This window comes from Agelaius phoeniceus, chromosome 26, assembly GCF_051311805.1.
Source record: "Agelaius phoeniceus isolate bAgePho1 chromosome 26, bAgePho1.hap1, whole genome shotgun sequence".
In the NCBI taxonomy this organism is placed as follows: Eukaryota; Metazoa; Chordata; class Aves; order Passeriformes; family Icteridae; genus Agelaius; species Agelaius phoeniceus.
In genome coordinates, this window is record NC_135290.1 from 4,556,310 (window position 1) to 4,579,298 (window position 22,989).

At 62.0% G+C, this 22,989-nt stretch overlaps 1 protein-coding gene and 1 long non-coding RNA gene across 2 annotated transcripts; one reads left to right on the forward strand and one right to left on the reverse strand.

The window, feature by feature from the left end:
- Positions 1-224: 224 nt before the first annotated feature.
- Positions 225-19,869, forward strand: FMNL1 (formin like 1). The gene is given in 27 exon segments (XM_054649712.2): positions 225-489; positions 7,496-7,579; positions 7,819-7,902; positions 7,991-8,064; positions 8,603-8,686; positions 8,892-9,023; positions 10,095-10,203; positions 10,450-10,526; positions 10,609-10,702; positions 11,016-11,090; positions 11,675-11,785; positions 12,384-12,533; positions 12,630-12,731; positions 12,822-13,041; positions 13,219-13,342; positions 13,344-13,540; positions 13,638-13,759; positions 14,295-14,497; positions 15,673-15,907; positions 16,627-16,695; positions 16,796-16,876; positions 17,440-17,569; positions 17,657-17,820; positions 18,012-18,113; positions 18,340-18,432; positions 18,576-18,699; positions 19,577-19,869. Coding segments are annotated over 27 exon segments (3,315 nt in total). The 5' UTR covers positions 225-318; the 3' UTR covers positions 19,681-19,869.
- A 1,992-nt stretch (positions 19,870-21,861) lies between these two features.
- Positions 21,862-22,787, reverse strand: LOC129131048 (uncharacterized). The gene is made up of 2 exons (XR_013185302.1): positions 22,755-22,787; positions 21,862-22,676 (listed from the first exon to the last, which is right to left on the reverse strand). It is a non-coding gene; the product is annotated as an uncharacterized LOC129131048 (long non-coding RNA).
- Positions 22,788-22,989: the final 202 nt, after the last annotated feature.

Genomic DNA, 22,989 nt, shown 5'->3' on the forward strand with positions numbered 1-22,989 from the left:
TAAAATAAAGTAAAATAAAATAAAACAAAGTAAAATAAAATAAAATAAAATAAAATAAAATAAAATAAAATAAAATAAAATAAAATAAAATAAAATAAAGCAAATGGTTTGCAGTGATCCTGGCCGGGGCAGCAGCGCTCCGCTCCCTCCCTGCAGCCTCGCAGGTGCCGGGGCCGCCTCTGGCGGCGGCCGGGGCGGGGGCCGGGGGCGGGCTGAGCGTTTATAGCGCGATAACGCCCGCAGAAGTTGCAAACGCCGGCGAGAGGCGGCGGGGACGGGCGAGGACGAAGCTGGGCTGGGAGCCGGGGCCGCCCCGCCATGGGCAACGCGGCCGGGGGGCTGGAGGGGGGCGCGGCCCCGCGGGAGCCCCGCGACCACCGCCCGCAGCCCGGGGCCGCCCCCGCCGCCGCCGCCGCCGCCGCGCCGCCGCCCCCCCGGCAGCCCATGCCCGGCAATGCCGAGCTGGAGGAGCGATTCGGCCGCGTCCTGGTGAGCGGGGACGGGACCGGGCAGGACGGGGGGGTCCCACAAAACGGGGGGACAGGGTGGGGGTCCCTCCGGTATCAGCATCCTTACCGGTATCAGCATCGTTAGCGGCGTTACCGCCGTTATCATCGTCGTGTTGTTACTATTCCGTAGTTCTGTTAATTATTTGGTTTATTATTTAATTGATGTTCTTATTCATAATGATGACTGCCCCGCTGTCACCTCGTTCTCCCGGGGACGCTCAGCCCTGGCCCGGGATGACCCCCAGCGCTCCCTCCCCTCCTCGCTCTCACCTTGAGGGGGGGGGATCCAACCCCCAAATTCTCGGGGTGACCCCGAGTCCCGGAGCCCGGGCGGGCTCCGCCATGGCGGGATCGGCGGCAGGGCCGGAGCGCGCCGCAAGCAGCCGGTGCTGCGGATGGCGATGCTTCGCTCACCTCCTCTTCCTCCTCTTCCTCCTCCCCGGAGCAGGGGAAGCCCCGGCCGGTGGGCAGCGGGCGATGCCGAGGGATGGATGGATGGATGGATGGATGGATGGATGGATGGATGGATGGATGGATGGATGGATGGATGGATGGATGGGTGGCAGCCCCGGGAGCCGCTCGGGACTGCGGGAGAGCGGCTCCCGCTCGCTGCTCCGTCCTTGAGCGGGGCGGGCCGGCCGTGACCTTCGCGCCGGGAGGGCCGAGTCCCATCACCGCGCCACCCGCTCCAAACCCTGTCGTGCCCTCCCCAAAAATGCCCCGAGGAAAAGGAATCGCTGCTTTAACCCCCCGGAGCCCCTGCAGGGGAGATGGAGCCGTTTGTGCCCATCCCGCGCCGGGCGCAGCTTCCACAGTGCCGGGATGCGCTCGGCGGCACCGGCCGGGATCGCCTCGCAGGGGTGCCCATCCCAACCGCGAGCGCGAATTCCTTGGGAGCTTTTAAATCTCGTGGAGTTGATGGGATTTTCTGGGGGTGAGCGATCCCCGCAGCCGCAGTGAAGGTGAGGAAGGTGAGGAAGGTGAGGAAGGTGAGGAAGGTGAGGAAGGTGAGGGACCCCCGCGGGACTCCCGGGGCACAGCCGGGCTGGCAGGAGGCTGGGTGGGGTGGCGGTGCCTCTGATGGCTCCGGCAGGAAGAGCCCCGGGGTGTTTCCACTGTGAGGCCCCAGGAAGCGCCACTTTCAGCCGGGCCGGGCCCAGCAGGTTGGAAATCCTAAACCAAAAATGATCAGAGAAGGGGAAAACGCTGCTTCAGGCTCTCAGCAGCACCTTCTGTGCCCTCATCCCGAGGGAAAGGCCTTTTCCAGGAGAAGGGGCACCCAGGGGGCTGGACATGGCCCGAGGGGAAGCGAGTGCTTGTGAAAGTGGCTGTCCCAATTCTGCTTCCTCCTTTCACAGTCCCTTCCCCATTCTCGTGGCTGTGGGGGCAGCAGAAGCCCGGGGGGTGGGGACAGGGGGTCCCTCTGCCCTCACTCACCACAAACACATTCCCTGAGTCTGCCTTCAACTTTTCTACTCCTGAGCTCAGAGGTGGAGCAGGTGGTGATGAGCTGGGAATCTCCTGGTGGGACACGATCCAGACCTCAATGTTGCTATGGCTGCAGTGATGCCATGAGAGCTCAGTGCAAATCACTTTGGGGCTGGACATCCCAAACTGGGAGAGCTGATGGTGCAAAGCCTCGGCAGAAAAGCCCAGGGAGGAGCTTAGAGGATCCAAATTGCTGCCAGGAAGGGGATACACCCATTCTGTGCCAAGAAATGGGAATTTAGTTTCCCAAAACTTCATTCTCAAAAATTGGCTCCTTCCCAGCTGGGGCACTGTGGCAGATGCTGCCTTGGCAGAGCCATGGGAGGGTTGTCCTGTGCCAAGCAGTCTGGGATGTGACCTGGTGGATTTTTGGGATGGAGCAGAGGAAGAGCATCTTTGCTGCCCAGATACTCCTGCTTGAAGGATTTCCCTCCCTTTGCAGGTCAAGGGGCATTAATTGAGAATATATAAATGGAATTGTGAGTTGAGGTGGAGTCAAAATCAAGCAGGGGCTGGCTGGGACAGGGGCTGCTCCAGCTGGGAGCTTTGCCTGGTTGGGGCTTTGCTGCCTCTTCTCCCAGGAGCTGGGGGAGTGCAAGGCCAGCGTCAGCACTGCAGATGTTTGCAGATGTTTGCAGATGTTTGCAGATGTGCTGCTGGCCCCAGGTCACCAGCGAGCCCTGGCCACAGCATCAGCCTCGGCTCCAGCAGGAAACAGAGCAGGTCCTCAGCTTCCTGCTGGATCCATCTCCAGCCTGGCTCCAGCACGGTGGCCAAGGCTGGCTGGGGGATGTGGGGCTGCCTCAGGGTGTCCCCACCTGTGTCCTGGGTGGGACATTGCCTGTCACCCACCAGCTGCTGGGCCAGGGCCTGGAGAGTGTCCTGGGCAGGAGCCCTCCTGTGCTGCTGGATCCAGCCCTGGGTGAACCCCCCAGGGCAGGGTGGGCAGGCAGGAACCCAGCAGGGATGAGGGGACACTGGTGGGATCAGGCTCCTCTCCCTGGTTTGAGCTCCAGCAGCTTCTGCTTGTTCTTAAAATAGAGCTGGAGCCACAGGTGACAGTGGCTGCCCATCCCAGCCCAGCCCATCCCAGCCCAGTCCAGCCCAGTCCAGCCCAGTCCAGCCCATCCCAGTCCAGCCCAGTCCAGCCCAGTCCAGCCCATCCCAGCCCAGCCCAGCCCAGCCCAGCCCGCTGCCACCACCCCCCGGCCATCCTGGGGACAGTCTGTCTGTCTGTCTCTCTCTGTCTGTCTGTCTGTCTCCTCCCGCCTGACGCTGGGTGGGTTTGGGTCTGGCTGCATCCCTGATGGGATGAGCAGGTCCTGGCCGTGTCCCCCAGCCCAGTTTGCTGCCTGAGGGAGCCCTGGGTGGGCCTGGCCCTGCCCTGTGCCTTGCACTGAGCCCTGGGAAGAGGCAGGAGAACAGGCCCAGGGGTACTCAGGGGCACTGGAGGGGACACCGTGGGACAGTGGGACCGTGTCCCAAACCCCTCGGGTGCTCTGTGCCCAGGAGGGTTGGAGCATCCCAGGAGTGGCAGAGCCCATCAGTCACCCGGGCACCTGGAGATGTTTGGTCCTTCCTGCCCCCAAGCCACCGCCTGGGGCTGTCCCCTGCCCTGTCCCCTCCCTGTGGCAGGACTTTGTGCCTGGTGCTGGCTGGGATCGTGTCCCAGCCCACGTGCTGCCCATGCCCTCTCTGTGCACACACATCCAGTGCCCCAGAAACGGCTCTGCCAGGGCTCAGCCTGCTGGTTTGTACAGCACAAACCCTTCCCTGGGGTGCCAGAACATTCTGTGCCAGCCCTGGTGCTCAGCCCGGCGCTGCCCGCTCACGTGTGGAACAAAATGAGGTGTCTGACACCCAAAATAGCTCCAGCCCTGCCAGCCACCATAGCAAAAGGTTGTTTTGTAGCAGAAAATGATGTTGGTGCTGCTTCACCTCCCCTGGCCCTGGTTTCAAAGCCTGGCTCAGCCCTCAGCTGGTGCTGGGTGCCAGCCAGGCTCGCCCTGGGGTGGGCATGGCTGGGGTGGCCCTGCAGGCTCGGGGGCTCTGTGTGGCACAGCAGGGACGTTGGGGGACACTGGTGGCACCCACTCAGTGACGGGCTGGGCTGGGAGGCTGCGGGGAGCCCTGGGAGGGGCAGGATGAGGGTGCTGGGGACAACTCAGTCACCATCCTTGGCTCCTTCATCCTTGGCCCCAAAGGAGGAAGAGGAGGAGGAGGAGGATCCAGTCCTTCCTCTGACACCCATGGGGTGCTTGGCTGCTGCCCGGCCCCACATCCCCCACTGTGCCCCACATCCCCCACTGTGCCCCACATCACCCACCCAGCCCCACATCACCCACCCTGCCCTACATCCCCCACTGTGCCCCACATCCCCCACTGTGCCCCACATCACCCACTGTGCCCCACATCATCCACCCTGCCCTACATCATCCACCCTGCCCCACATCCCCCACTGTGCCCCACATTACCCACTGTGCCCCACATCACCCACCCAGCCCCACATCACCCACTGTGCCCCACGTCACCCACCCTGCCCCACATCACCCACTGTGCCCCACATCATCCACTGTGCCCACATCACCCACTGTGCCCCACATCATCCACTGTGCCCACATCATCCACTGTGCCCCACATCCCCCACTGTGCCCACATCCCCCACTGTGCCCCACATCACCCACTGTGCCCACATCACCCACCCTGCCCCACATCCCCCACTGTGCCCCACATCACCCACTGTACCCCACATCCCCCACTGTGCCCCACATCCCCCACTGTGCCCCACATCCCCCACTGTGCCCACATCATCCACTGTGCCCCACATCATCCACTGTGCCCCACATCACCCACCCTGCCCCACATCATCCACTGTGCCCACATCACCCACTGTGCCCCACATCATCCACTGTGCCCACATCACCCACTGTGCCCCACATCACCCAGTGTGCCCCACATCACCCAGTGTGCCCACATCACCCACTGTGCCCCACATCCCCCACTGTGCCCCACATCACCCACCCTGCCCCACATCTCCTACTCTGCCCCACCTCCCCCAGCAGCCGTCTCCCCTCCCGGCGGCAGGAAATGAGAACCGGTTTTTTGGTTTTTTTGGTTTTTTTTGTGCTGCCGGCTGAGGCTCCTCAGCGGAGTCGCTTCCTCCCCGGCACCACAAGCCCACCCGGCAGGAGCCACCACCCACTTTGTACCGAGCTGTGCCACATCCTGCCCGCAAGGGAGGGACCGAGGCACGGCGGGGCTCGGGGCAGAGCCACCTCCAGGGGACAGCCCTGCCCCACCCTCGAGCGGGGTCCTGTCCCACCCAGGGTCCTGCTGGGTCCAGGTCCCACGTGTGATGCCTTAAAGCTGGCCTGTGTGGCAGGTGCCACCATCCCCTCTGAGCCAATGGTGTCCCACGGAGGTGCCTCAGGTGTGGCTGGGGTGTCTGGGTGTGTGATCCCTCTTGGCACAGCGCTGTCCCTCGGTCTGACCCTCATCCATCCCAGGAGGGCAGCTCGGGACCAGCAATGGTGACAGCCAGGTGCTGTTGTCACCTTGGCCATTCCAGAACCCAGTGGCTTCACAGTGGGGCCATTTCAGACCCTGATTTGTTGCCCTGCCCAGCTCTTCGTGCCAGCCCCAGCCCAATCCAGCTCCTCCCCACCCACAGCTCCTGCTTTTGGCTTCTTGCAAAAGCAGCTTGACAGGTCCTCCCTGGAGCTGGTGGAGAGGTTTCTGCTCCTGCCCACCACAGTGGGACCTCTCCCCTTGGACCTGCTCTTCTGTGGGCAACCAAAGCCCTGGGAGATGCCTTCCTGCAAGGATGTGGTTGCTCCAGCATGGCATGCACCCCAGCTCGTGTCCAAGGGATGGATCCCAGTCCTGCTGCATCCCCAGGGAAGCTGAGCTCTCCCTGCCCAGGCTGGAGGATCCTTCTCCACCCTGCAGGGATGTCCTGGGGCTCCTGAGCACCAGGGCCAGCAGGGGGACACTGGACCCCATCCATTCTTGGGTTGGTGCCATCTCCAGCTGCAATCTCCAAACCCCCAGCCCAGTCTCTCCAGCCAGCCCTGCTATTTTTAGCTTGGTTTCCCAGGGTTTCCCCACGTCCCCATCCTCCTCCTCCTCCTCAGGGAACCCCAGGACTGGGATTTAGGGGTGGCTGGGGCTGTGCATTGCTCCATGTGCCATCGTGCACCTGCCACCCACCAAAACCTGGGTTTTTCAGTAAAATAAACCACCCATGAGCCCAGCTGAGCTGCAGCCTGGCCCAGGCCATGGTGGTGTCCCATGAAGGTGCCCCATGTGTCCCTGAGCGGGGCAGGGCCGTGTCCCACTGGTGGCGGGGGTGGTTTCGGCAGCGGAAACCACGTCACATCCTGTGGGGGCTGGGGGACAGCGAGGGATGCGGGGACAAGTCAGGCCTGACATCATCATCTCAACAAACACTGCCTTCCCCAGATGGCATCGTCACCATCTGTGGTGGGGGGAACTCAGGGGTGACCCCCCAGGCACAGCCCGGGCTCCTGGGTCCCTCGGTTGTGTCACCAGTCGTGTCCCTGGGTCCCTCGGTTGTGTCACCAGTCGTGTCCCTGTCCCTCACCCCGTGTGGCACTGCTGGGACTGGGCTGGCTGAGGCACACGGGGCACTCATGACATGGGTGGGTGTGTCCAGCTCTTCCTCCTGTCCCCCACCCCTCCCCTTGGTGGCCCTCAGGTGGGGACATCACTGATGGGTCACATCCTGGGAATAGCGGTGTTCCCAAACTCCCAGGATTGTCCCCATCATCCCACCAGTGTCCCCATCATCCCACCAGTGCCCCCATCCTGAGAATGCTGCTTTCATTTTCTGACCATGATCCCACCCTCCCACCACTGCTCCCATTGTTCCATCACTGCCCCCATTGTCCCACCAGTGTCCCATCTTCTGGAATCTTCATGTCCCACCAGTGTCCCCATCCTGAGAATGCTGCTTTCATTTTTCCACCTTGATCCCATCCTCCCACCACTGTCCCCATTGTCCCACCAGTGTCCCATCTTCTGGAATCTTCATGTCCCACCAGTGTCCCCATCCTGAGAATGCTGCTTTCATTTTCCCACCATGATCCCACCCTCCCACCACTGCTCCCATTGTTCCATCACTGCCCCCATTGTCCCACCAGCGTCCCCATTGTCCCACCAGTGTCTCCATCTTCTGGGATCTTCATGTCCCACCAGTGTCCCATCTTCTGGGATCTTCATGTCCCACCAGTGTCCCCATCCTGAGAATGCTGCTTTCATTTTTCCACCTTGATCCCATCCTCCCACCACTGTCCCCATTGTCCCACCAGTGTCCCCATCTTCTGGAATCTTCATGTCCCACCAGTGTCCCCATCCTCCCACCAACCTCCCCCATGTCCCATGGGTGTCCCCATCTCCCAGTGCTCTCTGAGCAGGGGGTTCTGCATCCCTGGGGTGTTTTTGGGGTGACCCCCAGCACTGACACCCTTCACCCACAGAATTCCATGAACCTGCCCCCGGACAAGATGAAGCTGCTTAGCCAGTATGACAACGAGAAGAAGTGGGAGCTGATCTGTGACCAGGTGAGGTTCAAGCTCAGAGTGTCCCCAGTGCCATCCCTGTCCCCAGGTGCCATTTGTGGCATGGTTTGGGTATCAGTCTGGCTGTACCAAGCCCTGACATCCATCTCGTTACTGACACAGCACCTCATTAACCTCATTAAGCAGGGGTGGGGACAGGGACACTGTGGCTGCTGTGGGGACAGTGGCACGTCCCTTGCCACAGCGGGTGGCCCAGTTTCAGCCTCTCTCTGGGCTTGCAGGAGCGTTTCCAGGTGAAGAACCCCCCATCTGCCTACATCCAGAAGCTGAAGAGCTACTTGGACACGGGTGGGGTCAGCAGGAAGGTGAGGGGTCCCCTCTGCACCCTGGTGCCCTGGTCCCCGTGCCAGGCTGGGCACAGGGACAGTGCCAATGGTTCTCCCTGTCCCACAGTTCAAGAGGAGAGTGCAGGAGTCAACGCAGGTGCTCCGGGAGCTGGAGATCTCCCTGAGGACCAACTACATCGGGTAAGGCTGGGGTGGCATCGTCACCCAGCTGCTGCCACCTCCTCTGGGATGGGGATGGATGTGTGCTGGCTCTGCCTGGAGGGTGACAGCAGCATGTGGGGGCTGTGGCCTCATCCTGCCCCTTGGGAGGGCTCTGATGGGAGGCTGAGGGTGCTGAGGCAGCTGTGGGTGCTGGGGGGTCTGAACCCCATTATGGCTCCCTGGTACCCCCAGGGTGCCCCCCATGTCCCCATCCTGACTGTCCTGAGCCCTTGTGGGGTGGGGGGTGCCTACTGTCCCCAGGGCCAGGCTGTCCTGTCGTGGTAGTGGTGACAACAGTGGCAGTGGTGGCAGGAGAGCCCTTGGGCTGTGTCCCCCCTCTATCAGGTTCATCGTGGCACTCACAGAAATGTCAGCTCATGGTGCCACCTCATGTCCCCAGCGTGTTCCACCCTTGCTGGGCACCTCTGAGCAGGGGGTGGCTCTGCTGAGTGTTTGAACACAGAGGGAGGGAGGATGTGGGGGCTGGCAGAGCCCACTAACCCTCTGCACCCTCCAGCTGGGTCCAGGAGTTCCTCAACGAGGAGAACAAGGGGCTGGACGTGCTGCTGGAGTACCTCGCCTTCGCCCAGTGCTCCGTCGCGTACGTTCCCAGCGGGTCCCCTGTCCCCAAGCTGGGCTCAGCCTCCCCTGGGGCTCAGCAGGGCTGGGGTGGTCCCTGGGGGTGCCTTCCCTTGTCCTCAGGGCAATGCTCCATGGCTGAGGCTGAGCAGAACCTCCCCAAATCCCTGAGGGGCATCTGCTCGTATTGGGGTGCCACAACTCACCTGTCCCCGTGTCCCCATCAGGTATGACATGGAGAGCTCAGAGAACAGCCCCGGCTCTGACAAGGGCAAGGAGAGGTCGCTGGAGGACCTGAACAAAAGCAGCTCCTCGTCCCCCACGCAGGGCTCCTCCAAGCCGCGGCCCCTCACTGTAAGGTAACGTGTGGTGCCGTCCCCAGCTGTCCCCGTGTCCCCGCGCCGCGTCCCCGCTGTCGCCTCGCTGCACCCCCGCGCTTGGAGAGGGGCTTGGCAGGGAGAGAGACGCAGGCCCGGCCCTAAAAATGGGCGCCCATTGCTGGTTTGAGGGTGGCGACAAAGCCACATCGCCGCTGTCCCTCTCCTGGGACCGGGTCCCCACCCGGCACTGCTCTGCGGTGCTTTGGTTAAACCCCAGGAATTCACCAAAATTGGGGGTGTTGGAGATTTTGGGGGAGCAAATGGCAGCCCCTGGGTTAAACCCAGGGCGGAGGGACGGGCCTGTGTCCCCCGTGTCCCCCCAGCCGGTCCTGGTGGCTCTCGCTTGGTGCCCGCAGCCCCGTCTAACCCCGCTCTTCTCTTGCACGCTGCCGGGGACGCGCTGACGGTAGGTGACGGGGCACCGGCGGGACGGGGACACCCCGCTGCTGGTCACGGCACTGGGGACAGGGCCATCCCCGGCGGGCGGGGGGTCCCAGGGACACCCCATGGGCAGTAACGCGGCACCCCGGGCACCGCGGGGGTCGCTCGGCGCCTGCCAGCAGCTCCGCAGGAGCCGGGGTGTCCCTGCCGGCCCCAGGGACAGGTCAGGAGGGACGTGGCAAGGTCCCATCCCTTGTCCCCCGAGCGCGGGTGTCCCCGGGGCGGCGCGGGAGCCCCGTTTCTCCCTCCTGTCCTGCAGGCTCTAACGCGCCTCCAGCTGCTGCCTCTCGAACCAGCACCTCCACACCCTCCTCCTCCGCCACGTCCACCCCTGCGGTGCCCTGGGCAGCGATGGGGACAGTGCCCCCAGGTCACCCGGCAGCTCCGGCCCGCCCCGGTGAGCCTCCGAGACCGCCCGTGTGCACGAGGGGACCCCCAAAACCCACCCCATCCCACAGCCCCAGGGCTTCTAGACGGGCACGGACACGAGGGTTTGTCCCGTGGGTGCCCCGGTGTCCCCGCCCCGCTGCCACCCCCCTGCGCTGTCCCCGCTTTGCGCTGCGCCCGCGGCTGCCCCGGGCCCCGCTCAGCCGCGCTCTCCCCGGCCAGGCTGAACCCCTCGCACAGCAGGAAGACGCTGCGCAACTCGCGGCTCGTCAGCCAGAAGGACGATGTCCATGTGTGCATCATGTGCCTCCGCGCCATCATGAACTACCAGGTGCGAGTGGGAGCGGGCGGCATCCACCGGGACCCGCCCGGGGCTCCCCCGGGATCCCCCGGCATTCACCGGGACCCGCCCGGGGCTCCCCCGGCATCCCCCGATCCCGCGGGGGCAGCTCCGGGCTGGGACCGGCTCTGCTTCCCCTGGCTCTGAGATGTCCTCGCTCAACGTCCTGCCTGGTGGGGACCTTGAGTGCCTCCGGGGGGACACAGGACCCCATGGATGCTCCTTTCCCCTCCCCAGTCTGGCTTCAGCCTGGTGATGAACCACCCAGCCTGTGTCAACGAGATCACCCTGAGCCTCAACAACAAGAGTGCCAGGTAGGAGTTGTCCTGCCCTCTGGTGTCCCTTGTCCCCCCTGTCCCCTCGGTGCCAGCCCCCTCACACCCCCTGTCTCTGCAGGACCAAGGCTCTGGTGCTGGAGCTGCTGGCTGCTGTCTGCCTGGTCCGAGGGGGACACGAGATCATCCTGGCTGCCTTTGACAACTTCAAGGAGGTGAGCAGGGACACTTGGTCCCCAGCAGGGACACCCAGTCCCCACCTGAACATCTGTGCTCCAGCTGGGTTTGTGCCTCAGTTTCCCTGCGTGTGGCAGAGCCCTGCCCCACCCTCAAACCTCTGGCTGGCTCAGGGATGTTCCACTCACTGGGTTTGATGTCCCCATGCCACCATGTGTCCTCAGAGCCATGTCCCAGCTGGGCCGGGTGCCTGGCAGCACCAGTCAGGGTTGGGATGGTGTCACCAAAAGGCACTTCCTGTGCTGTCACCCTCCTGGGTGTCCCCTGGCCATGTCCCCCCTGCTCCCCCAGGTCTGCGGGGAGAAGAATCGCTTTGAGAAGCTGATGGAGTATTTCCGAAATGAGGACACCAACATCGACTTCATGGTGAGTGGCTGCTGGGGGCCACGCTCTGCTGTCCCCAGGGCATCCTGTCACCAAGGCTGCTGCACTGTCCCCAGGCCATTATGCCCCAGGAGCTCCTAAGCCACCACATTGTCCTTGTCCAAGGATGCTGAGTGACCAAAACTCTCCCCAGGCCACCATAACTCTCCCCAGGCCACCCCGTCCTCAGGGGCTGCTGAGCCACCGTGCTGCCCTGGGGTGGCACATCCCAAGGACTGCCATGTCCCAAGGGCTGTTCTGCTGTCCCCAAGGGCTTCTAGGCCACTACACTGTGTCCATGGCATTGTGTCCCCAGGGCTTCTAAGCCACCAAACTGTCCCCCAAGGCCATCATGTCCCCATGGCATGCTGAGCCACCAAACTGTCCCCAGGCCATGAAATCCCAAGGCATGCTGAGCCACCAAACTGTCCCCAGGGCCATCATGTCCCCAAGGCCACCACGTCCCCAGGACTGTGTAAAGCCCCTCAGGGGCACCGTGTCCCCAAGGGCCACCAACCCACCGTGCAGCCCCCAGGGCACCGTCCCCAGGAGCCATCCTGGCCCCGTGCTGGGCCGTGTCCCCGCAGGTGGCCTGCATGCAGTTCATCAACATCGTGGTGCACTCGGTGGACAACATGAACTTCCGAGTGTTCCTGCAGTATGAGTTCACCCACCTGGGGCTGGACCAGTACCTGGAGGTGGGGGATCCCAGGGGTGGGAATGGGTGATCCCAAGGGTGGGTGATCCCAGGGATGGGGGATCCCAGGGATGGGGGATCCCAGGGATGGGGGATCCCAAGGGTGGGAGTGGGTGATCCCAAGGATGGGTGATCCCTAGGATGGGTCATCCAAGGGTGGGTGATCCCAGGGGTGGGAGTGGATGATCCCAAGGGTGGGATTGGGTGATCCCAAGGATGGATGATCCCGAGGGTGGGAGGGAGTGATCTCAAGGGTGGGTGATCTCAGAGGTGGGTGATCCCAGAGGTGGGAGTGGGTGATTCCAGGGATGGGAATGGGTGATCCCAGCAGTGGGAGTGGGTGATCCCAGGGATGGGAATGGGTGATCCTGAGGGTGGGTGATCCCAAGGGTGGTTGATCCCGAGGGTGGAAGGGAGTGATCCCAAGGGTGGGTGATCCCAAGGGTGGGTGATCCCAGCGGTGGGAGTGGGTGATCCCAGGGATGGGAATGGGTGATCCCAGGGATGGGAATGGCTGATCCCAGCAGTGGGAGTGGGTGATCCCAGGCCGGGGGTGTCACTGTCACCGCTGGTGACCCCGGTTTGCTGTCCCTCGGCAGACTCTGCGCCTCACCGAGAGCGAGAAGCTGCAGGTGCAGATCCAAGCCTACCTGGACAACGTCTTCGACGTGGGGGGCCTGCTGGAGGACTCGGAGACCAAGACGGCGGTGCTGGAGCGCATGGAGGAGCTGCAGGAGCACGTCAGCCAGGTGGGCCGGGGGTGTGTGGGCAGAGCCGCTGACGCAAGCCCCGAGGGAGGGATGGGATGGGGACGGGGCTGAGCGGCGGCGCCTCGTCCCCCACAGCTGACAGAGAAGCTGCAGGATGCGGAGAACGACTCCATGGCCAAGATAGCGGAGCTGGAGAAGCAGCTGAGCCAGGCGCGGCGGGAGCTGGAGGCGCTGCGGGTGAGCCGAGGGGAGGCTGGGGCTCGGGGACCGGGTTCTGAGGGACACGGGTGACCTGCCGGGGGCTGTCACCCATTGTCACCTGTGCAGGAGCAGCTGAGCCCCCCGCGGCCGCCCAGCCCGCCGTCCCCGCAGCCGCAGGAGTGTTACCGGCTGGCGCTGGAGCGGCGGCTGGCGGAGCTCGAGGAGAAGGGGCTGGTGCAGATCCTGCGTGGGCCCGACGGAGACGTCGCCATCGAAATTGTCCCCGTTGTCATAGAAACCCCCGCAACCCCCGTGGTTTCTGGGGACACCACCGCCACCTGCGCAGGTATCGTGGCCGCGAGGGGATGTCCCCTTCCCGAGGGGACACCTGGCACCAGGGAGGGGTGGCAGCGATTCCCTGGGCACGGAAAGCGAGGCGGGGGTGTGGGTGTGTGCCCGGGGACTCGGGGCAGTGCGATGGCACCGTGCCGTGCTGTGTCACCGCCTCTGCTTTCCCTTGCAGATGCTCCGGCTCCGGCTCCGGCCCCACCTCCGCCACCCCCCCCACCCCCCCCACCTCTGCCGGGGGCTGATCCCGTCCCTCCCCCACCCCCCGCCCCCCCCCTGCCCGCGGGCACCCCCGCCCCCCCCCCCAGCCCCCCCCCTGCCTGCGGGCACCCCCGGCCCCCCCCCAGCCCCCCCCCTCCCGGGTGCCCCCGTGCCACCGCCCCCCCCACCGCTCCCGGGGGGGCCGGAGAGCCCCGTGCCCCCCCCTCCGCCACCCCCTCCCCTCGGTGGGGAACCCCCAGCCGGGCCGGGCGCCCCCTGCACCGCCAATGGCTCAGGTGAGTGTGACCCGGGCATGCTGGGGATGTGACCCAGGAGGGGTCTGGGGTACCCTGGGCTGGGTGTGATGCGTCCCCCCCCGCCTGTGACCCTCAGTGAAGGTGAAGAAGCCGATCCAGACCAAGTTCCGCATGCCTGTCTTCAACTGGGTGGCCCTGAAGCCGAGCCAGATCGACGGCACCGTGTTCACGGAGCTCAACGATGAGAAAGTGCTGCAGGTGAGCCTGGGGACAAAGGCACAGGCACAGCAAGGTGAGCAGAGGGGACAAGGGGACAGGCACAGCAAGGTGAGCCTGGGGACAAGGGCACAGGCACAGCAGGGCTCAGTGCCCTGGGCTGGGCACAGCAGGGCTCAGTGCCCCAGGCTGGGCACAGCAGGGCTCAGTGCCCCTGGCCATGCTGCTCTTGCCTCCTGCCCACCCTGCATCCACCCGCGGTGTCCGGGCTGCAGGAGGAGCTGGAGGTCAGGAGAAGTCCTTAGCACCATGGAGAGGGACACGGCATCAGGAGGGCTTCTCCTCTCACCCTGTCCTTGTCCCTTTGCTCCATCCACACCTTCACATCCTGTCCGTTTCTTCCTCCTCATCTCCATCCTCTGGTCCCACCACTCCCTCCTCACCCCTCCCTGTCTCCTTGTTCCATCCTCATCCCCTTGCTCCATCTTGGTCCTCACTCCTCACCCTTATCCTGCTCCTCTGGCCCCGTCCTCACCCCAGATGTCCTGTGCCACCTCCCTGCCGTGTGTCCCCACAGGAGCTGGACATGAGTGACTTTGAGGAGCAGTTCAAGACCAAGGCACAGGGCCCTGCCCTGGATATCAGTGCTCTCAAGGCCAAGGCCACGCAGAAGGCCCCCAGCAAGGTGACCCTGATGGAGTCCAACCGTGCCAAGAATTTGGCCATCACCCTGCGCAAGGGCGGCCGCAGTGTCCAGGACATCTGCACGGCCATCGAGACGTGAGTAACCTCCCCAGGGGGGACAGGGGGGGATAAGGTCAGGAACAAGGGGTTGGGGTGGTGGAGGGTTTAGTGGGATGGAGGGGTTGGTGTGGGGATGCAGGGACAAGACACAGAGAGATGGAGGGTGGAGGGATCAGAGATGGAGAATGGAGGGATCAGATACAGGGAGATGGAGGGATCAGATGTGGAGAGGTGGAGGGATGGAAGGATCAGATACAGAGAGATAGAGGCGTGGAGGGATCAGAGGTGGAGAGATGGAGGGATCAGATATGGGGAGATGGAAGGATGGAGGGATTAGATAGAGAGAGATGGAAGGATGGAGGGATTAGATAGAGAGAGATGGAAGGTGGAGGGATCAGAGATGGAGAGATGGAGGGATGGAAAAATCAGAGATAGAGGGATGGAAGGATCAGATACAGGGAGATGGAGGGTGGAGGGATCAGATACAGGGAGATGGAGGGTGGAGGGATCAGAAGTGGAGAGATGGAGGGATGGAAAAATCAGAGACAGAGGGATGGAAGGATCAGATATGGGGAAATGGAAGGATGGAAGGATCAGATACAGGGAGATGGAGGGTGGAGGGATCAGATACAGGGAGATGGAGGGTGGAAGGATCAGAAGTGGAGAGATGGAGGATGGAGGGATCAGATGTGGAGAGGTGGAAGGATGGAGGGATCAGATGTGGAGAAGTGGAAGGATCAGATGTGGAGAGGTGGAAGGATCAGATGTAGAGAAGTGGAAGGATGGAGGGATCAGATGTGGAGAGGTGGAAGGATGGAGGGATCAGATACAGGGAGATGGAGGATGGAGGGATCAGATGTGGAGAGGTGGAAGGATGCAGGCACCAGCTGTGGGGATGGAGGGATGCAGGGATGATATCTGAGACAAAGGGCTGTGGGGACCAGGCACAGACAGACAGACGGATGCAGAGAGCAGCTGTGGGGATGGAGAGATGCAGGAACCAGCCATGAGAAGAAGGGATGGGGGGACCAAAGAGAGATGGAGGGATCCATATGGAGAGACAGAGAGATGCAGGCTCCAGATACAGAGAAACGGAGGGACGCAGGAGCCAGCTGTGGGGACAGAGGGATGAGGGAACCAACCGAGTGTGACAGGGGGGCTTCGGGAATGCAGCAGGACCTGACCGTGCCAGGGGTGTCCCCTCCCCGCAGGTACGACCAGCAAGCCCTGAGCCTCGACTTCCTGGAGCTGCTGCTGCGCTTCCTGCCCACCGAGTACGAGCGGAGCCTGATCGGGAAGTTCGAGCGGGACCAGCAGCCTCCGGAGGAGCTCTCGGACGAGGATCAGTTCATGATGCGCTTCAGCAAGATCCCGCGGCTGGCCGAGCGCATGAACGTCATGATCTTCCTGGGCAGCTTCGGGGACACGGCCCAGCTGCTGATGCCGGTGCGTGCGGGGCCGGGCGGGGCGGGGGCGCCTCCTGCGGCCACACTCACACCCTGCCCTGTAGGATTGACGGGGGTGCACGGTGGGGATGGACGGAGATGAGAGATCTCTGCAGCCAGGGCTGGAACTTGGGGTTTATTGCAAAGGGCCTGGGTGCAGGGCCCTGCTGGGAGCTGCCAGGCACAGCTCAGAGCAGGACTGAGAGAAGAGAGGGGGAGAGAGGATGAGAGGGTGAGAGAGTAAAAGGGGTAAGAGCATAAAAGGCAAGAGCTAAGAGACAAGAGGTAAGAGCTAGGACAGCGAGGTTCCCATTCCAATACAATAAATCTTCTTCTGTGTTGAATATTCTAATTCTCACTCACCAATCTAGTACAATACACAAATCCCATACAGCCTATAAGAATCATTACATTACCATACTGGGTTACATTTTAAACCCTAAAAACTCCTCTTTGGGCCCCTTCTGCCAAGCTGGCAGGGTCTGCTCTGCCCCTTGGGCCTGTCTGCAAGCAGAGGGTGTTGTTCCATCAAAAGGGGATCACCTTCAGCTGGCCACACCATTGTTTTCCAGTTGTTCAGTAACTGAGGGATCTCAAAGTTTGCTTTCATTTCAATCTCACTTATAGTTTCCATATTCTCAAAATCTTTTGCCAGACAATCATATTTCTAAGGTTTTCCTGTTTCATCTTCCCCAACACTTCCCTCCTTTCCTCCCACAGCAACTCAACGCCATCATCGCCGCCTCCATGTCCCTCAAGTCCTCGAGCAAACTGCGCCACATCCTCGAGGTGAGGGCTTGGGGGGAGGCGGCCCCACTGGTGCACACAGAGTATCTGTGGGCACTGTGCCCTCCTGGCCCCGTGTCCCCAAGCCCTGGTGTCCCTGCAGATCGTCCTGGCCTTCGGGAATTACATGAACAGCAGCAAGAGAGGGGCTGCCTACGGCTTCCGTCTGCAGAGCCTCGACGCGGTAGGGCCGGTGTGGGTGCCCTGGTGTGGGGTGATGGGGACACTGCCACTGCCAGGGACACCCCTGGGGACAGAGGGACACAAGGACCAGCTGCAGAGATGGAGGGACACAGGAATCTGCGGTGGGGATTGAGGGATGGAAGCACCAGCTGGAGGGATGGAGGGACATGAGGTTTGGCTGTGGGGACAGAGGGATGAGGAGACTGTTGGGATGGAGAGGCAAAAGGGGAATGGGGCTGAAAGGATGGAGACCTGATATGGAGAGGTTAAAGGAGTCAAGGACCTTGATGGAGGAAAATAGGATGAAGGAAGATGGGGACCAGTGTGGAGATAGAGGGAGGAAGGTCACACAAGGGAATTTAGGGATGAAAAACCAGATGCAGACCCAGCCATGGGGAAGGTGAAAGATGGGAATCAGCCATGAGAGTGGAGGGATGCAGACCCGGCTGGGGCATGGAGGGACGGACACAGGCCCAGCCACACGGACAAAGGGCCACCAGAGGCAGCCCTGAGCAGGGTCAGGGGTGGTGGCTGCGGCTCGGGGCTGACTCTGCCCCGCCCCAGCTCCTCGAGATGAAGTCCACAGACCGCAAGCAGACGCTGCTGCATTACCTGGTGCGGGTGATCATGGAGAAGTACCCGGAGCTCACCGGCTTCCACACCGAGCTGCACTTCCTCGACAAGGCAGGCACAGGTAGTGCCCAGGGGCCCCGGGCTGGGGGTCGGGGCAGCCCCTGGCACTCGGAGCCTGCCCTGACCCCGCCCTGCTCCCTTCCCTCAGTGTCCCTGGACGGGGTCCTGCAGGACGTGCGGAGCCTGCAGCAGGGCATGGAGCTGACCCGCAGGGAGTTCATGAGGCAGGACGACAGCCCCGTGCTCAAGGACTTCCTCAAGGTCAACTCCGAGGTGATGGAGAAGCTGCAGGCTGACAGCAAAACCGCCAAGGTGGGTGCTGGGGTGGGGCCGTGGGGGCAGTCCCTGCATGGGGACAGTCCCTGCATGGGGACACCCTCTGCTCACACCTCTGCCCGTGGGAGAGAATCCTGCTCGGGTCAGGCAGGATGGGGAGGTGGGAGAGGCTGGAAGGAGGTGCTGAGATGGGGCTCAGCCCCCACATCAGGTGTCTCTGCCCACAGGAAGCCTATGAGTCAGCCGTGGAGTATTTCGGGGAGAACCCCAAGACCAGTCCCCCCACCACCTTCTTCCCCATGTTCATGCGCTTCATCAAAGCCTACAAGGTAGGAGGGGACGTGGGGGTCTCTGTTTCTGAGGGCTGGGAGGAGATTTGGGGCACCTGACTCCACTTTGGAGCAACCAGCAGAGGTCACAGGCTGAATGCCTTTGGGGTGGTCAGAGATTTTGGAACGGGGTTGGGGTGAGCTGGGGGCTGTGAGGCGAAGAAGGAAGGAGGCTGCAGTCCTGGATTCCCCTGGCTCAGCACACCCTTCCTGCCTCTCTCCCAAGAAAGCAGAGCAGGACATTGAGCTGTGGAAGAAGCAAGAGGCTGCAGCCAAGGAGGCAGAATCCGGCTCCCCTGGCAGTGAGCAGCAGCCTGAGGTGAAGGTGCCCCCCTGTCTGTGTCCTGGTGGGGCCCCAGCCCCAGCCCTGGCTGGGATGAGGGTGGGGAGGGAGGTGAAGGGGAGGGTACCCCACCTCCTCTGGGGTGTGATCACACCACTCAATGCCCTGTCCCCTCCCAGCTGCCTGTCCAGAAGGCCAGGAGGCAGCAGATGGACATGATTGCTGAGCTGAAGAAGAGGCAGATGGTGAAGGAGCCTCTCATCTATGAAGGCAAAGATGGGGCCATTGAGGATATAATTTCAGGTGAGAGATGAGTTCAGGTGAGCAGCCAGGTGTCCCCACATCACAGATCCAGTGCTGGGGGCTGCAGGGGCCGTCACAGGAGCTGGGGTCACCAAACCCCGTCACAGGGACCAAACCTACCCGCAAACACCTTCACATCCCACATGGCAAAGCTGCTCCCCTGTCTCATAGCTCTTCCTCCTGTTCTGCTTCTTCCTCCTCTCTCCTCCTCCTCGCTGTCTCTGGGTCGCTCTGCTCAGCTCTCAAAACTGTTCCTTTCACGGCCCGGACGGGCAAACGCTCGTCCCGCCTCTTCTGCGACGTGAGCTTCAACGAGGAGAGTCCTCTGTAGGTAACGTGGGGCGGCGCAGGCGGGCGGGGGCTGCCGGGCTTCCCCCCCTGTCCCTGCCGGGATTCCTCCGGGATTTGTGCCACTCTGACACCCGGGATCAGCCCCGGACACCCGGGATCAGCCCCCGGGGCGGTGCTGGGCTCCCAGAGCCGATGCTCGGGGTCCCATGGGCTGATTGTCGGTAGCTGCTGCTCCTCCCATCCCTGCGTTCGGCCCTTGGCTCCTCCTGGGTGTCCTCATTCCCAGAGGGGCGAATCTCAGGCAGACAGGACAAGGGAAAGGGGTTTTAAACGAACAAAGGAGAGTTTTAGATTGAAGGTTTGGAAAAAATGTCATTCCTGTGAGGGTGCCCAGAGCAGCCCTGGCAGTGTCCAAGGCCAGGTTGGAGCAGCCTGGGACAGTGGAAGGTGTCCCTGCCATGGCACTGGGTGGGCTTTGAGGTCCCTCCAACCCAAACCATTCCCCGTTAACGCCATGGCTGCGGGACCCCGGCCATGCCGGGCGGGCAGTGACGCTCACCCAGCCCCGGTGCTTCCCCCGGTGCAGATCTGCGGAACAACCCGTACCGGCGGGGGGACAAGGCCCGCGGCAGCGCCAAGAAACGGGCGGCGGGGCAGGGCCTGCAGGCGACGCCGGACATCGCGCTGTGACCGGCGCCGTCCCTGCAGCGGCAGCACCGGGCCAGCACCGTCCTCCCGACGCAGGTGGGAGCGCAGGGTGTCAGTCCCTGGGCCCGGGGCTCGGCGGGGTGGAGGGACAGTGCCCGCTCCGAGCCGCTCCAGCCGCTTCATGTGCCAGCTCTGCCCGCCTGGGCTGGGCACAGCACCCTCGGCGCTTGCTTGGCCGTGTCCCTGAGCTCCTCTCCGCAGCCTGGCAGGTCGTCCTGGCTACAGGGAAGCACAAAAAGGGCTCCAGCTTGTCCTGGAAGGAAAAGAGAGGCTGTCCCATCCCCACCCCGGCCCTGTGTCCTTGTCCCACCCTCGAGCGCCGCTGCGGGAGGGGAGGGGGTGTCAGCCAGGGCCGCAGCGCTCCCCGCACATCTCCCTGCACATCTCATCTCCCCCGGCCCGCAGAGCCCCCCAGAGCCGCGTTCTCCTGCTGCAAAGCTCCCAGCCCGGGCACCTCCCGGAGCCAGGGGCTGGCAGCGGTGCTACTTTTCATGGTTTTCTAAGTCTTCCTTCAAATTCCTCTGTGCTGCGGCAGCGGGCATTGGAACACCCCCACACAGGGTGGCCCCAAGGCTGTGGCGAGCAGCGCTGCGGAGGCTCCGGAGCTGCGACAATCAGCAGCAGGGACAAGTTTCTCTGCGAGGTGGTGGCACCTCCGCCCACCTGCATCCCCAGCATCCACCTGCAGCCTCTGGCATGAACCGGGACTGTCAGCCCTGGGGCTCCCCGGTTTCTGGGGTGGGACACGCAGGAGATGCCGGCAGCCCCAGTCCCTGCTGCCGCCTGCAGGAGCGGCCCCGGAGCCGCACGAACCTCTCGGGACCGGCCCGGTCCCGGCTGTCGCTCCCTGCCCTGCCCCGCTGCTGCTGAGTAACCCCGCAGTGCCGCAATTAAACCTCTCCTGGCGCATCGAACCCGCTCCTCCCTCCTCCTGTCCCTCCTCCCGTCCTTTCTCACTTCAGCCACAGCAGCCGCTGCTTCCTGCTGTATTTAAGCTGCTTCAGCGCCGGCTCCGTGTCCGGGGAGGGATGGGAAATGAATGTGTAACTTATAAATGCCTTTAAGCCAGAAATGTAAACCATTAACTGCTCATTTGTATACATTATTTTTATATACTGAAAGCCTGTTTAATCTAAAGCAGAACTGGTAATAAAATGTCTCAGAGGATGAAGGACTTGTCTGGCAGAAGGGTTTGCATGGGGGGGTGAGGCTGTCATGAAGGGAGTGAGGGAGAAAGGAAGGAAAGATGGAGTGAGGGAAGGATGGAGGGAGGAAGATGAAGGGAGGGAGTGGCTGTGGCTGCCCCATCCCCAGGTCGAACGGGGCTTGGAGCACCCTGGGATAGTGGGAGGTGAGAGGATGGAACAAGATGATCTTCAGGGTCCCTCCCAACACAATCCAGTCTGGAATTCTAACAAAATTCTAACAAACCACCCACCTTCCTTTTTTTTTTTTTTTTTTTTTTTTTTTGAGGACAACAGCTCTGAGGTCTGTTCACAGCACAGACATGTGGGTGCATGACAGCACAAAAAATGTGTGTCAGGGTAAGTGTCCTCACTCAGCAGCCTGGCCACAGCCCCTCCCCAGCCCGCTGGGGAAGGATTCAGCTCCTGCACAGAGGGGCTGCAGCACTGGGAGCTGTGGGGGGATCCCCAGAGCTCTGCCCGCCTCACCCCTGAGCTCCCAGGGCAAGACTGAGCAGCTCCCAGTGCAGCAAATCCCCTACAGAGGGACAGAGGGAGGACAAGGGACTGTCTGCTAGGGAGGAGAGATGCCAGGCTGTTCAGCAAAGCCTGGCATCCATCCAAGTCAGTGCTGCCTCTTCAGCCCCAGAAATCACAGAATCCTGGAATATCCTGGGCTGGAAGGGACCCCCAAGGATCATCCAGTCCAACTCCTGCCCAGAGACACCCCAACAATCCCACCCTGGGCATCCCTGGGAGCAGTGTCCAGCAGCTCCTGGAGCTTTGGCAGCCTCAGGGCTGGCACCATTTCCTGGGCAGTGCCCAAGTGTCCTCCCTGACTTCTCCTGAATCCCCCAAACCCCAGTTATACAGCAGAGTTCATTCAGACCAGGCTCCTCTTCCTGGAAATATCTCATTCAGCATCACCATCTTGTTCTCTGGGACAACACATCAAACCACCAGCAACGACAACAAAATCTTCTCTTTTTATAGCTTTATTTTTTTTTTCCCTGTGAAAATGCAGGTCAAAAATGTTAACTTCAAGAAATCACAGTTTTATAAAGTGTCATTCATTCCATACAAGCTCCTGGTTCCAGCACCTTCCCCCACTGCCCATCCCAATGAGATCCTCAGCTCACCAGCAGCGATTTCTCCAGACTTCCAGAAGGAGCTGCACAACAAGAGCCATCTGTGTTTATCACTCCTACTTGTCCTCCCCACCCTGAGCTGGGGTTCTGTCCTAAACACTCGTTATGAAACCTGACAGTTCCAGCCAAATTTGAACAAGGATAATGCAAATCTTTCCCGACTTTCTGCTGTCAGTATTGCCTTCATCTGGAGGCCGGGTTGTTCGTGCCTGTCACAGCAAAGTGACAAGGCAAGGGAAGAGGAAACTGTCCTGGCAGCAGGAGATAGCCAGGGACAGCCCAGGCTGGCTGGCAGCACAGCCTGGAGATCACCCCAGAGGAGCTCAGGGACTGGGAAGGCACCAGAGGTTTGTGGGGCTGCCGAGGTGTCTGTGCCCAGGAAGGGATGTGACACCACACCCCACCCTGGGAGCAGGGACACGGCCAGCAGGGAGCCTGCAGCCTCACTGGGCACTTGTGGTGGCAGCAAAACAGGACTGAAGGCTTGGGACAAAACAAACAGGGAGTCCTGGCTAATGCTGCTATGAGGGTACTGAGGAACATGGACATCTCCATGGACCAGGGGAACATGAACATGTCCATGGGCCTGGGAACACAGACACCTCCATGGACCTGGTGATCCCCATGGGCCTGGAAACACAGACATCTCCATGGGCCTGGAAACACAGACATCTCCATGGACCTGGGAACATGAACATGTCCATGGACCTGGGAACACAGACACCTCCATGGACCTGGGGATCTCCATGGGCCTAGGGAACATGGACATGTCCATGGACCAGGGGAACACAGACACCTCCATGGGCCTGGGGAACATGCACACCTCCATGGGCCTGGGGATCTCCATGGGCCTAGGGAACATGGACATGTCCATGGACCTGGGAACACGGATATCTCCATGGGCCTGGGAACACGGATATCTCCATGGACCTGGGAACACGGATATCTCCATGGGCCAG